Source organism: Callithrix jacchus, chromosome 10 (assembly GCF_049354715.1).
Source record: "Callithrix jacchus isolate 240 chromosome 10, calJac240_pri, whole genome shotgun sequence".
In the NCBI taxonomy this organism is placed as follows: domain Eukaryota; kingdom Metazoa; phylum Chordata; class Mammalia; order Primates; family Cebidae; genus Callithrix; species Callithrix jacchus.
Genome location: NC_133511.1, coordinates 118,332,681 through 118,345,733, shown reverse-complemented (window position 1 = coordinate 118,345,733; position 13,053 = coordinate 118,332,681). Strand labels below are relative to the sequence as shown.

General features: G+C 54.9%; 1 protein-coding gene across 3 annotated transcripts; it reads right to left on the bottom strand.

Moving 5' to 3' along the window:
• TKFC (triokinase and FMN cyclase) lies at positions 1-12,929 on the bottom strand. Of its 3 annotated transcripts, none has more exons than XM_035262861.3 (18): positions 12,263-12,929; positions 11,414-11,522; positions 8,016-8,205; positions 6,972-7,082; positions 6,713-6,894; positions 5,305-5,383; positions 4,906-4,995; positions 4,303-4,337; positions 4,141-4,225; positions 3,966-4,055; positions 3,373-3,489; positions 2,859-2,978; positions 2,618-2,755; positions 1,550-1,656; positions 1,351-1,454; positions 1,171-1,204; positions 969-1,058; positions 1-574 (listed from the first exon to the last, which is right to left on the bottom strand). In XM_035262861.3, exons 1-18 carry the CDS (start codon positions 12,280-12,282, stop codon positions 413-415), a joined length of 1,863 nt encoding a protein of 620 aa, XP_035118752.1. In that variant the 5' UTR covers positions 12,283-12,929; the 3' UTR covers positions 1-412. The 3 variants fall into 3 exon arrangements, with proteins under 3 accessions (XP_035118752.1, XP_035118754.1, XP_035118751.2); XM_035262863.3 differs by having other exon boundaries at positions 12,840-12,929; XM_035262860.3 differs by having other exon boundaries at positions 12,872-12,929.
• Positions 12,930-13,053: the final 124 nt, after the last annotated feature.

Below are 13,053 nucleotides of genomic sequence, written 5' to 3'. Positions count from 1 at the left end.
TTTCTTGCTTCCATGTGTTATAGTTTATTAACTTTCTTTTCCACACTCACTGGGGTTAAGGTGCGGAAGGCATTTCACAGGGAGTCTTAAAACCAAGTTAGGATTGCCAGGTAAAGGCTGCACAAGGAAAATGCCTTATCTCTGAAGTCCAGAGCTGGCAGGGGAGGGTGGCATGACCCAGGGACTCCACCCTCCTGCAAAGGGAGAGGGAATACTGGAGAGGCATGGGGAACCACTCCGGCTCTCTCTGGGTGTTGTCTGTAGCTCTGGAGTCTTGGTAAAGGATTTCCTGCTCAACTTAGAGTGCGGGCCAAAGGGTCCAGGTTGGGGGAAGGTGACGATTGGAAGGCAGAAGGAAGTGACAAAGGCCACCTCAACACAGCAGTGAGAGGAGCTGAGGCAGAGGAGGCAGTTACACACCCTGGCTCTGTAAGACCTCCAGGATGGCCCGGAGGATGGCAGCAGCTGCCACCGCCCCAGGGTCTGGCTGCTCCAGCCGTGCTGAGCTGATATAACTGGCTCTTCCGGCTCCAGCTTCCATATTCTTGGTGGCCTCGGCTGCAGCTTCGGCACTCTGGGGGATGGGTGTGGGAGCAGGTTCAACGGCAGGCCCCCAGGACTCCTTCTTTCTGTCATGGGCAGAGTGTCTCTGCCATGCAGCCTGGCCCTGGACGCTTGCCCCGGCTCTGCCAGCACCCTCTGCTCTGTCACCAGGTGGAAAGTCACCTCTCATCTACTTCCAGCAGGAAAAGGGGCCGCCATTCACTGAGGCCCTGCCACATCCCAGGCACTGTGCAGGGCTCTAAGTATTTCCTTAGACACATAACTGCCTTCTGAGATAGGTGCTCATCTCCATTGCACAGAGAAGGAACTGAGGTCCAGGAAGGTGAACTTGCTCAGGGTCACATGGAGACAGGAGTCTGGTGGTTCCAAGCCTGTCTCCCTGGGTGGGGCCCAGCCTCACTTACCTTGACTGCTTTGGTCAGGACTTGGAACAGATTGGCTCCTGGGCTCTTCCAGGCTTGGAGCTCCTGCCCTGCTGCCCACAGAGAATCCAGCTGGACAAGGTGAGGGAAAGAGGGCTGAGCGCAGGCCCTGCCACTGAGGGTGCTCTTTAGGGCTTACAGGCTCAAAAGGAGAAAGGTCTGGGGACAGAGTCCAAGTACACACCATAGTCCTGTCTCCTGGGGCAGCCTTTCCATACCTGGCAGGGAAAGAAAATGAAACAGGCTCACTGTAGGGAACCAAGGGAATCACTCTAAGGGTGGGGCTAGGGCCTGGCGAGGAGCAGATGTCACCAACCACCTCCCACAGGCCAACCCTGGTCTGAGGCACAGGGCTCCAGCTCACTTCTGCATGGCTTCCAGGCCGGCGTCCATGGCAGCAGACCAGGCTGGGAGGCTGGTCTTGGCCTTGAGGGGTTGGGCAGCTGCTGTCAGAAACAGGCCATAGAGCTGGGGAAGATGAGAATGCTGAGCATATGGTACTGGCCAGGACCCCAGCTGGCCCAGCCACCTCCCTGTCAGCCCTTCAGCCCCTGGGCACCCACTGCCCCAGATGAGCCTCCCATCTTCTCCAGAAGCAGGACCGACAACTTGGAGAGCAGCTGGGCAGGGCTGGCAGGGGGTGGGCCCTCCTTCAGCCACTCTCGGATCGCTGTAGGCACAAAGACATGGGAGGAATTCAGAGACCCTCCCTCCATCTCCCTGACTCCCAGCCAGCACCAGTGAAGGCTGGAAGAGGCTGAGAGGAAGGCAGAATGAAGTCTTCCCAAGAGCCCTTAACATATCCAGTGTGCAGTCTGGAGAGGCGCTGGGCTGTGTAACTGAAAGGGGCCTCGGGAGGCGAGGCCTGCCCCCAGCCCCTCCACCTGACACCCTGTACTCTGCTTCCCGGCCTTGTTGTTTCTCCTTAGCGCTTTGTGCTAACATCCTCTGTGTTTTACTGGTTTATCTTGTTTACTGTTTGTCTTCCTCCCAGAACATAAGCCATGAGGGCAGTGATTTCTGTCTGCTCTGTTCACTGCTGTATCCAGAGTTGAGAGCAATGCCTAGCCCATGGCAGGCACCAAATACCTTTTTCTTGAATGATGCTGGACAGGTAAGAGCTTTTCACTGGGCTGGGTAAACTAAGAAAAATAAGGACAACAGAGCAAGTTTGCCTTGAGTTATGTTATTCACTGTGAAGGACTTCATTTAATTCTACGATAACAACTTCCTACATTTGTGTTGTTAACAAGGTCCCTGTCAGCCCAGCTTGGTGGCTCATGCCTATAATCCCAACACTTTGGGAGGCTGAGGCGGGCAGATGGCTTGAGGTCAGGAGTATGAGACCAGCCTGGCCAATGTGGTGAAACCCTGCCTCCACTAAAAACACTAACATTAGCCAGCCATAGTGGTGTAATCCCAGCTACTAGGGAGGCTGAAGCAGAAGAAGTGCTTGAACCTGGGGGGCAGAGGTTGCAGTGAGCTGAGATTGCACCCCTGCACTCCAGCCTGGGAGACACAGTGAGATTCTGTCTCAAAAAAAAAAGAAGGTCCCTGTCTTCAGGAAAACAGGTGAAAGGGGAGCTAGGGTTTTGTGAATGACCTCAGTTGGCAAAGTCCCTGGCACCAACCTCTGGCTGCACGGCTGTGGGTGGTGCCACAGTCGCCGTCGCCAGCAGCCCGGTCTAGGGCATTCAGATGCTCCTCCAGGCCCAGGAGGGTACTGCACACCCGTTCCAGCACAAGCGCCATCCGCTTCGAGGCTGAGCCTAGAAAGGGAGGACAGTGGGTGCCAGGGCCCCGTCCTGTCCCACCACATACCCCTGCATCCTTTGGGAAGCCTGCCCCTTCCCCAGAAGCAGGGCTTGGTACCTCCTGCAGCAATGGAATCAAGGGCCTCCTGGGGCTCCGCAGGGGCTACCCGGCTCCGCTTCCGTCCAGTAATGGAGACTGCGGCCACATTAGGCCAGGCTGCTGCAGTGGTTTCAGCATCTAACAGCAGCAAGACAACTCTTTGAGACACCACTGGCCAGCCAGGGATTCAGGAGGGCTTGGACTCCCTCATCCTGGCCCTGCTGGCCTGGCTCTCTCAGCAGCCCTGGAGGAAGGGAGTCCATCTCAAGCATGGACTGAGTGCCTACTGGTACAGGGGTATGAAGGAAGGGTCCCTGGGGAAAGGGTCAGGCCTATCTGAGGAGGATCCTAACACCAACTCCTCCTTGGCCAGTGAGAGCTAGAAAAGTCTGGAGAAGCTTAGAAAGGGCCTTCTTCACAGGCTCCAGAGCTCTGACTGCCACAGTCAGCCCTGATGGGGTCTCCAAGTCTCCCTGGCTTCTTCCGGCCACAAGTAGCCCTGGCTTGGGTGACCCCAGGTTCCAGGTCTCACCTATCAGTTTCAGGAGAGGCTCATCCACCAGCAGGAGGGTGAGAGAAACACCAGGCATCTCCAGTGCTGACATGAAGGTGCCCACCAGGGCACGGGCAATCTTCACCCCACGGCCCTCTGCAATACCAGAGCGTGGCAGTCCAAGAGGGGAAAATGGGCATCAGGGAAAGAAACATAACAACTGAAAAGCAAAGATGTTGGAAGCTGGGGCCCTGAGTTCGGTAGGGAGATGGCCTGATTTCCTCCTGGCATCCCTCAACCCCACAAATGACCACATTATTCCCTGGAGGTGTCCCTACTTCAGGTCTCATTTACTCAGTTTGTGCTAGGTGCTGGGCACAGTATTGAGTGTCTTACATATGTTTAATCTCACTTAATCCTCACAACAACCCTATAAGGCGGGTATCATTATTAATATCCCATTTACAGACAAGACAATGAACAAAGGCTCAAAGTATCCAGCAATCAGGTGGCAGAGAGACGATTTAACTCAGGCTCATCTGACGGCACAGTCTGTGTTCTCTGCCATCACAAGACCCTCTCTCAGCCTTTTTCAAAGGGCTGCAGGGTCCCCTTCACAGTGCAAGGCTCACCCAGGGAGCGGACAGCAGCGTCGGCTATGATGCCCAGTTCCAGGAATGACAGGCCACCCAGGTTGTTGACCATCATCACAACCGAGGAGCCTGTGGATAGACATGACACCCTAGGTGAGACCCTCTGCCTGTGAAGTGGAGGAAAGGTTGGGAGATGGGGTGACAGGCCACCTACCAGGCTGCACAGGCACATGAGATGCGTTGGTGGTGTTTGTCATGTGGTCGAGCATGAGTTTCACAATCTCATCGGCGGTTGCCATCTGTCAGAGTGAGCCAAGAATGAGCTGCATCTGAGGGGCCTTGACCTTAGGGTGGCCTATGCCGGGGGACCACCTACCTTTATCCGGCGCACGCCAGCTTCCCCGTGGATCCCTGTGGATAGATGTGGTCAGTGCTGGCCCACTCGGGGCCTGGGGATTTGCTTATCATTTTTATCAAGGACTTGCACAGTGCTGGGCACTAGGCAAGGCACTGTAGGCACTGTATAAGTGGGTGGAGGTGGAGGGTGGAAATGGACAGAGTAATTGAAAACATGGTCTCTGCTCTATGGGAGCTCATGGCTTGGTGGTGGAGATTAGCTTTAACTAGAGGTAGTCAAGGTGGAAGCACAGGGGAGGAAGCAGAAAGCTTTGCAGTCAGGTGATCTTTGAACAGCCTTGAAAGAAGGTGCATTCTGGCAGGGGCAGGAGGACCTGGGAATGGTGAGCAAAGGCAAGGAGGTGGACAGTGCATGGAGCCCCATGTGGCCAGAGTCCTGAGTGTGGATGGCAGAGCAGGTAGAAATCAGGCAGGCTGGGCCAGGCTGGGCCTCAAATGCCCAGGTAAAAATACTAAGACCACCTTGGGAGAGGACCAGGATGGCAGCTCTTAGGGTATACAAGGTGGGCAAAGTCCAGGGCTGAGGGGCAGGCAGGGCTGGGATGGGTGGCCACAAGCTTACCCAGGCCCAGCTCCACCTCGTCGGCTGAGAGCTCGAAGGTGGGTTTGGAACCAGGGACACTGCAGGAGGATAAGCTCACCCCCAGGGTACCTATGAGAAATGAAGCATGACGGGATGACTATTCCGCTCTCAGCACTGGGTGTCAGGAAAGACAGCAGCAACATCTCACAAGCCCTGCCCACAGGCATCCTCTTCTCTGAGAAAGCTTGCCAGACTCTCCACCTCAGCTATGGTACCCAAGGCCACCAGTCCCCAAGAGCTCCCCCAGGGTTACCTTTCCTCAGCCTCTGGGTAATAACCTGGGGAGCCCCACTAGGCAACCAACAGGAACCTACTCCTCGTCCCAGGGTTGCTCCAACCTCCCCCACTCTCCTCCCCAACTCCCAGGACGGCACTCACCCATGGCCTTGGCCACCATGTTCACCTGCTTCGTGATCTCCTCCAGCCCCACACCTGCCTCAGCCAGAGCACCTGCTACCTGCAGCCACACAGAGGTAAAAGCCCCAGAGCAGAGGTCATCACTGTACCACGTGGGGTAGAAGACAGGCAGGGCATGAATTTCTTGTTGGGAAGGGGGAACCTCAGGATTTCCACACTCAACCTGGCCCATCACATTTAGGGCAGAAGAGCAAACTCCCCTCATTCACAGTCTACCTGCCAGGAATCTTCAAGAATTCCTGTCTGTTAGAGTCAGAAAAGACTTTAAAAATGGGGAAATGTGCCCAGAGAGGGGAGGTAACTTGTCCAATGTCACACACCCAGTAGGGGGCCTGTTTCCCAACTCTAGGGTTTCAGAGTTCTCGCTCCAATAGCCTTGCTACTCCGGGACACTTTACGCATCTATCCAGCCATCCATCCATCCATCATCCATCCATCCACCCAATTTTTACCAAACCCCTAGTATATGCTGAAAAGGAAAAAAGGCAACTACGTCACAGTCCCCACCCTTAAGAACTCACAGTCTGGGGAGAGGCTAGGGAAGCAGACACACACAAATTGAAAATGTATGTGAGGTGGTAACTGCAATGATGGAGTCCACACTAGGAGGGGCTACCAGACAGCTTGGGATAGCGGGAAGACAGAGATCAGGGAGAGCCTCCCAGGTGGGGAGACATCAGAGCTGGGCTTCTGCAGAATGGTAGGAGTTAGCCAGGCCAAAAGGAGCCTGGGCAAGAAAGAATTTTCTGGGCCACAGACACTGCATAAGCAAAGCCAGAGATGAGCCACAGCCTCTCAGGTACAGCAGCTGGTGTGAATGGACCAAAAGAGGATGGTAGGGATGATGGGAGATAAAGGTGGGGAGTCAGTGAGCTGGGTGAGGGCTTGTGTTGACTCTAGGCACTCAACAAGGCTTTCAGTGGATACACAACCTAGTCAGATATACGTTTTAGAAGACACCTCTGGCAGTAGGTGGAGAATGGATAGGCAAGGCCAGAAGGCAGGAAGCAGGTGGGGGACACCAGTGAGGAGGCAGCTGCAGCCATCAAGCATGAACAGATGACCCCTGAACCAAGGTGAGCAAGAGTGGTGGGGTCTGAGGAGGATGTGTGTTATGTACATTTAGGAGCAGAAGTGCCAGGACTGGGCAACTGATTAGGTATGGGAAAGAGAAGGGGATGGGTCTGGGAGAATGCCTGTATCTGGGCTTAGGTAGCCGAGGGGATGGGGGGACCTTCTCAGATCAGGGAACACTGGAGAAGAAGTAACTTCTTGGGGAAGGGCTGGAACGGTCCAGTTACCGGATGCTGCTAGGCAAGGAAAGGCTGGGAGGGGCTGGCCAGCCTCTGCATCCTGGGTGGAAGCCCACCTTGTGTATAAGCACTGTGCCACACAGCCCCCTCCGGCCTGCCTTCTTCAGGACGGTGAAGGCGCTGTCGTCCCCGATCACCACCATCTCCACTGGGATGCCTTCTGCCTGGGCCTGCTCCCGGGCCAGGCCGAAGTTTAGCCGATCCCCAGTATAGTTCTTCACGATGAGGAGGGTCCCCACTGAGGAAGCAGCCAGCAGGGCTCAGTGCGCTTACTGTGCCCTCCTGGCCGCAGCCCCTCCCACATACCAGGTTTACCTGTGCCAGCCTGGGCCACTGCCCTGATGGCTGCCAGGATGCTGCCCACCGCCGGGGAGGTGAACACGGCTCCAGCGATGACCCCGGTCAGCATCCCCTTCCCTATGAAACCTGGAAGTGGAAAGGGTGAAGTGAGCATGCCGGGTGAACTTGTGCCTGTAGTCACTGGGGCTTCACATGCTTCTGGGGTCATGGTTTGGTGAGCCCTACTGTATGCTTGGTTCTCAAAGATCCCCCAGGTCTTCACATGGCTGACTCCTTAGGAAGCACCTTAGAGAAGCCTTCTGTGACCTCCCAGTCTGAAGCAGTCACCCACTTCCTCCCTGGGGACTCACTATTCCTTTGCCCCATTTTACTGTCTTTACTAAGTCACGTAGCACCCTCTGAAATGATCGCATTTACTTTTGTGTATACCTGACTATTGTCTATCTCTTCTAAGTAGAAAATAAGCTCCTTGAGGGCAGAGACCTTGTCTGTCTGGTTCATTGTGCCCAGTACAGTGCCAGGTATGTAGTGGGCTCATGAGCATTTGCGGAATGAATGAATGGATTTGCTGAAGGAAGACAGGAAAGGGACAAATGACGTGCAGCCTCGTCCCTGCCCTCCAGGAGCCCTCAAGGAGAGTTCGCATCCCTGGCTCCTAACAGGAAACAAGCCAGGACAGTCCATGCGTGGGGCATGTCAGGTGAGAATTCAGAAGAGGAATGCTGCTCTAGGCTGGGAGTCAGGAAGCCTTCATGGAAGAAGGGGTGGGTCTGCTGGGCCTGGAGGGTCCAGAAGACTCATGGAATCACCAACTCTCAGGGCTAGAAGGACTTGAGAGATTGTTTGGCTCAAGCTTTGTAGTTTTTTCAGACATAGAAACAGATTCAGAGAGGCCATGACGGGCCCCTGATCCCAGCTGGAGGAGAGGGAGAGTGGGAAGCAGCCCCAGTTCCTGACTCTGGGCTGGGCTCCGCCCTGCATCTCATGGCAGCACTGAGGATCTTCCCGGAGGCCCTGTCCACTCCACCAGTACCCCCTGCCCCAACCTAGGGTGCTCACCAGCATGGGCAGGCTCATGGCCAGAGCCCCCACCCGACAGCAGTGCCACCCGGCCCTTGAGGCTGTCCAGGTCAGAACGGAGGGCCACACGGTGGCCCTGCAGGAGCTGCAGGTTGGGGTTGCAGGCCACCAGGCCAGCAAGGGCATCATCAGCACAGCCTGTCACCGAGTTCACCAGCTTTTTGGAGGTCTGCAGGGGAGGGGTGAGAAGGAGATCAGAGTGTGGTCAGCACAGACGCCCCCATCCTGCCCAGCCACTCTGCTGTGGTGCAGGCCCGCATCCACCTAAGAACTCCAGGAGCACAGCACTTCCTTGAGTTGGGCAACATCTTATCAGGTGGGTATTTCTGTAAGTTTTCAATAACTTGTGACTTTCTATTCAGCATCTAATTTATGAAGTATCTTGTACCATACTTTCAATTTATCCTGAAAAATGGCTTCAATACAAAGAAAATGGGGGAGGTATTGTCCTCAGCATAAAATATTTTAATAAAGTTGGGGCCCAACACCTTCTTCTTTCAAAGGAAGAAAAGCCCCAGGCTGAGGCTCCTATGCCAGGGGAAGGAGCTGAGCAGGTTCCAGTCACTGCTGCTCCCCTGCTGCTCCAATGCAGGGCAAACATTTCCCCAGCCTCCTGGTGTGCCAGGCCCAGCACTAGGCACTGTGTGTAAAGATAATGGCCCAAGAGCAGTGGCTCATGACTGTAATCCCAGCACTTTGGGAGGCTGAGGCAGGCAGATCACTTGAGCCCAAGACTTTGAGACTGGCCTGGGCAATATGATGAAACTCCATCTCTACAAAAAATATGAAAAATGAGATAGGCATGGTGGTGTATGCCTATAATCCCACTACTCAGAAAGCTGAGGTGGGAGGATTGCTTGAACCTGGGAGGTGATGGCTGCAGTGGGCTGTCATGGTGCCACTGGACTCCAGCCTGGGTGACAGAGTGAGACTCCATCTCAGAAATTAAAAAAGAGATAACAATACTGTTCCTGCTCTCAGTGAAACACAGCAGAGGTCAGCCATGTGCAGGTACTGCTATGTGAGGACCGCACGTGCACCACAGCACAGAGGAGGGGCTGCAGCCTCCTGAGGGGCCTGGAGGTCTCTGTGAAGGAAAAGCTGGTCCTGGATAGGTAAAAGGGAGCAGGCATGGTAGGGAGGGAAAAGGGAGGCTCTTCCAGCCAGAGGGGGAGCATAAGCCAAGTCCTGGAGTGAATAGTTTGGTGGTGCCAGGAAGCATGGGTGACCAGCAGGAAGGGGTGGGAAGAAGGCTGGCCACGGGCAGCCTCAGGAGGGGCTGTGGGCAGGTTGGAGGAGGGCTGCTGAGTAGCACTGCCAGGCTTGGCTGAGTGGATACAGGGTGCAGACAGAAGTGAGCAGTGTGGGGGCTAGAATAAAGCACAGCTTGAGCTCTGCTGTCATGGGGACTTAGGTTCATATCCCACTTCTTCTTTTTTTTTTTTTTTTTTTCTTTTTTTTTTTTTAGAAGGACTTTCGCTCTTGTTACCCAGGCTGGAGTGCAATGGCACAATCTCGGCTCATCGAAACCTCTGCCTCCTGGGTTCAGGCAATTCTTCTGCCTCAGCCTCCTGAGTAGCTGGGATTACAGGCACGTGCCACCATGCCCAGCTAATTTTTTGTATTTTTAGTAGAGACAGGGTTTCACCATGTTGACCAGGATGGTCTCAATCTCTTGACCTCATGATCCACCTGCCTCGGCCTCCCAAAGTGCTGGGATTACAGGCGTGAGCCACCGTGCCCGGCCCAGATCCCACATCTGTCTCTCATTAGCTGCAGGAACTCAGGAAAGATACATCACTGTTGTGAGCTGTAACTCTTCCTCTGTAAAACATGGATTTAGTAGAACAGAGGCTATGCCTGCAATATAGTGGAAACTCAATCAAAGGGAGCTAATGTGTTTTTTAAATAGGCTGTGAAAAGCTGGAGCCTGCTGAACAAGGGCTGCAGACCCTGCCTTTGTCCTGAAGGCGGAGTGAGGCTCGGGGCCAACGTGGACCTAGAGGGCTGGGCTCCCACCGCCACCTGGTGGCCTGGCAGGAGCCTGCAGCTGAGCCAGGTCCTGGCAAGGTGAACTTCCGGCTGTAGCTTCTTCCTGAGCCCACTAGCACCAGCTCCTTTGTACAAAATTTGGCTCTGATGCCTCCCTGCCAACCTGCCCTGCGATTGGCCAGGGCCAGGGCTAAGCCACCTGCTTCGGAGTAGCCTAGGTCTACAGGGAGCAAGAAGAAGAATAAGATTGCTTCCATTTGCTGAGCAGTGACTACAGCCAGGCCCAGTTCTAAGAGTTTTTGAGCATATTTTCCCAACAACCCGATGGAGGAAAGATGAGCCCAGTGAGAAAACTGAGGCACAGTTAAACGATTTTGCCCAAGGTCACACAGCCAGCAGGTATCCAGGTCTGCCTGGCTCCAAAACTGGTTCCCTTTTGGCCATATCATGCCGCCTTCTTGAGGGGCTGAAGGGAGGTGGAGGGTGACAGAGGTTGCCCTAGAAAGGGCATGGGCTAGTGGCCCTCAGAGCCTACCAGGGACTGGAACATACAATGAAGTTGTGAGTAGGCCTCACTCCAAGCCCAGCCTCCAGTACCACCAGCCTCCAAGAAAGTGGCCTGCTCCCCATTTTGATAATGTCTTGCCTGGGATTTTCAATAATCCCTGCACCAGAGCCAGGAGAGGGTTTGGGGACCAGTGCCATCCTTGGTTTCAGTGGCCTGAGAGGATGGAAAAGGAAAGAATATCACGTGAGGCCTCCAGGACTCTGCTTGACCAACACCTCACAACCACTAGAGATAATCTGCTTTATAATGCAGATAGAGAAAACAGGCTCAAGAGGGTCAATCTTCTGTAAAAGGTCATGCAGCTGGTCAGTGGCAGGCTGAAATTTGAATCCAGATATGTTCAAGGCTTGTTTTGGTCCAAATCAGTGGGCCTGGAGCAAAGCCCAGGGACATGGCCAGGCTCCCACACTGTAGATCCCAGTTCCAAACCTGCCGACATAAGCCCCAGGGTTAGGAACAGTCACGTGGTCATTCTTCACGGTTCCTTCTGTGACTGGTACAGTGAATATTACAGAGCAGGTAACTGTTCTTGTTCTACTCTGAACGCAAGACCCAGATAGGGGGCAGAACAGCTCTAAAGGGACTCAGAGGCTGCAGCCCCAGGCCTGGCTGGGACTAGTGGCCTCTGGGAATGAAGAAAAGCAGGAATCAGGCCCTGGGAGAGAGGATGACCCTCTCTCTTAACCCCTGAGCCTCAGGAGGCAGTAGCATCTCTCGGTCAGGGTGTAAGGAGCTCTAGCACGCCCAAGTGCCCAGGGCTGGGATCCCGCTTTGAGATCATGCTGTCCTTCCCCTGCCCCAGCCCTGTATGACTCACCATGGTGGGGAGCCTCTGAAACAAGCCGAGTTCACACCTTTGCACCAAGTTGCCGGATGGACAATCCTGTGTTACCCGTCTCTGAGCACAGCGGAGGCAGCAGCAGCACCTGCAGGAGCGGGTAATGTACAAGCTGCTGAAGGCACTTGCAGCCGACTGGCACAATCACACTTCAGCGCTCTAGTAATTAGGGAGCTGCCCCAGACTTCGGTCCAAGTCCAAACTCTAGTACGTGGGCTATGGATGGAGAAGAGTGTGGGACCGACCAAGGTTCACGCCTGCACTTGGCTGCCAGAAGACAGAGCAATCCATGTCAGGCACAGGGCTGCCTTTATGCCCAGGAACAGCAGCTCAACCCACTTCATCACCAAAGAACAGTGACCCTCAGAATAACTTTATCTTTTACATGGGCATCACATGCAGTGAGAAAGTTAACAAAGCTCTTCAAACGCTTGTTCTCATTGGGCTTGGCACCAAAAGGGCGGGGGATGGGGGAAGCTGGCCAGTTTGTGATCCCATTTTACTTCAGGGAGACACACTAGGAGAGCTCTAGGGACATATCCAAGGTCATACAGCTAAGAGCCAGGATCTAAACCTGTTTTCGTTTTTCTACAAAGAGCTTGTGTTCACTACTGCCTCCAAAGTCAGGCACAGCCTCTGCTGTGGGAAATGCAAGCTGTAAACCACAATGACATTCTGGCTTTCCTCAGTTCAGCCCGGTTCAGTGGCGTGTTGGCCTCTGTGCCTACGTGTGGGTGCACAGTAGGAAGATCAACATAGCTCTGCACCTAGCTCTTCCTCAGCCTACTTGGGATTGGGGGGGTGGGTCTTAGGTAAACCAATTCCTACTTAAGTCTCAGCTTCCTCATCTGTAAAATGGGGGTTGGCTCCTCTCTGGTATTCTGCGAGTATGCTAAGCCACGTGGTTCTCCTCTAGTTCCCGGGGAGCCTGTTTGGTGCTACCCTGGAGGCTGCAGGGCTGACTGCCCTCCTGGCTCCTTAGATTTCCCTACGGAGATGCTGGTTTTGTGTTTGAGGTTCGAATTTGTAGAGCAATAGGGGCACCAATAACATTGGGCGAGCGGACCGGTGAGCCCTTCGAAGTCTTAAGAATCAACGTGCAAAAGGGAGGAGGTGAGCGTCCTGGGGCCCCACGCCGAGTGGTCGTTTTAACGTCAGGAGAGAGCACTGGCTGGATCTGGAGGAACTGAGAGTGAAGGGGGAGGTAGGCAAGGTTCTAGTCTGGGATGTGCACAAATCGCGGTCATTTCCCTTCCCTCTCTAGGCCTCCCCAGTCCTTCCCTTTCCAAAAGGAGGAACAGCCCCGAGGGCTCCTGGAGCAACGGAAGGACAGGATGCGCGGAAGGGCGAAGGGCGCGGAACGGGGAAGGGAATCCGCGGGCGAGCTCCGAGGACACTGGCGCACTTCCCCCGCCGGCTCACGCCCGCATCCACCACCTCCGAAGGCACCACGATTTCCCGGGAACTCCCGTCAGCGCTCTCTCATCCGGGTCCCGCGGGCGCTGGCGGAAAGAGGCGAGGCGGCGCCTCCGGGGGCGGGGCCTCCTTTGGTTGGCGGCCTCGGGCTTCGGGAGTCCTCCAAGGAGCCAGGTGAAGCCGTCCCGTGATGCCCCTCGCCC

Coding starts and splice junctions, on each gene's coding strand:
- TKFC (XM_035262861.3), bottom strand. CDS start 12,282: ATGAGGAAGCTGAGACTTAA. Junction 8,206..11,413: donor TTCAGAGGCTCCCCACCATG/GTGAGTCATACA, acceptor CCTCCCCTGCAG/ACCTCCAAAAAGCTGGTGAA. Junction 3,490..3,965: donor CGCTGCTGTCCGCTCCCTGG/GTGAGCCTTGCA, acceptor CTGGTATTGCAG/AGGGCCGTGGGGTGAAGATT.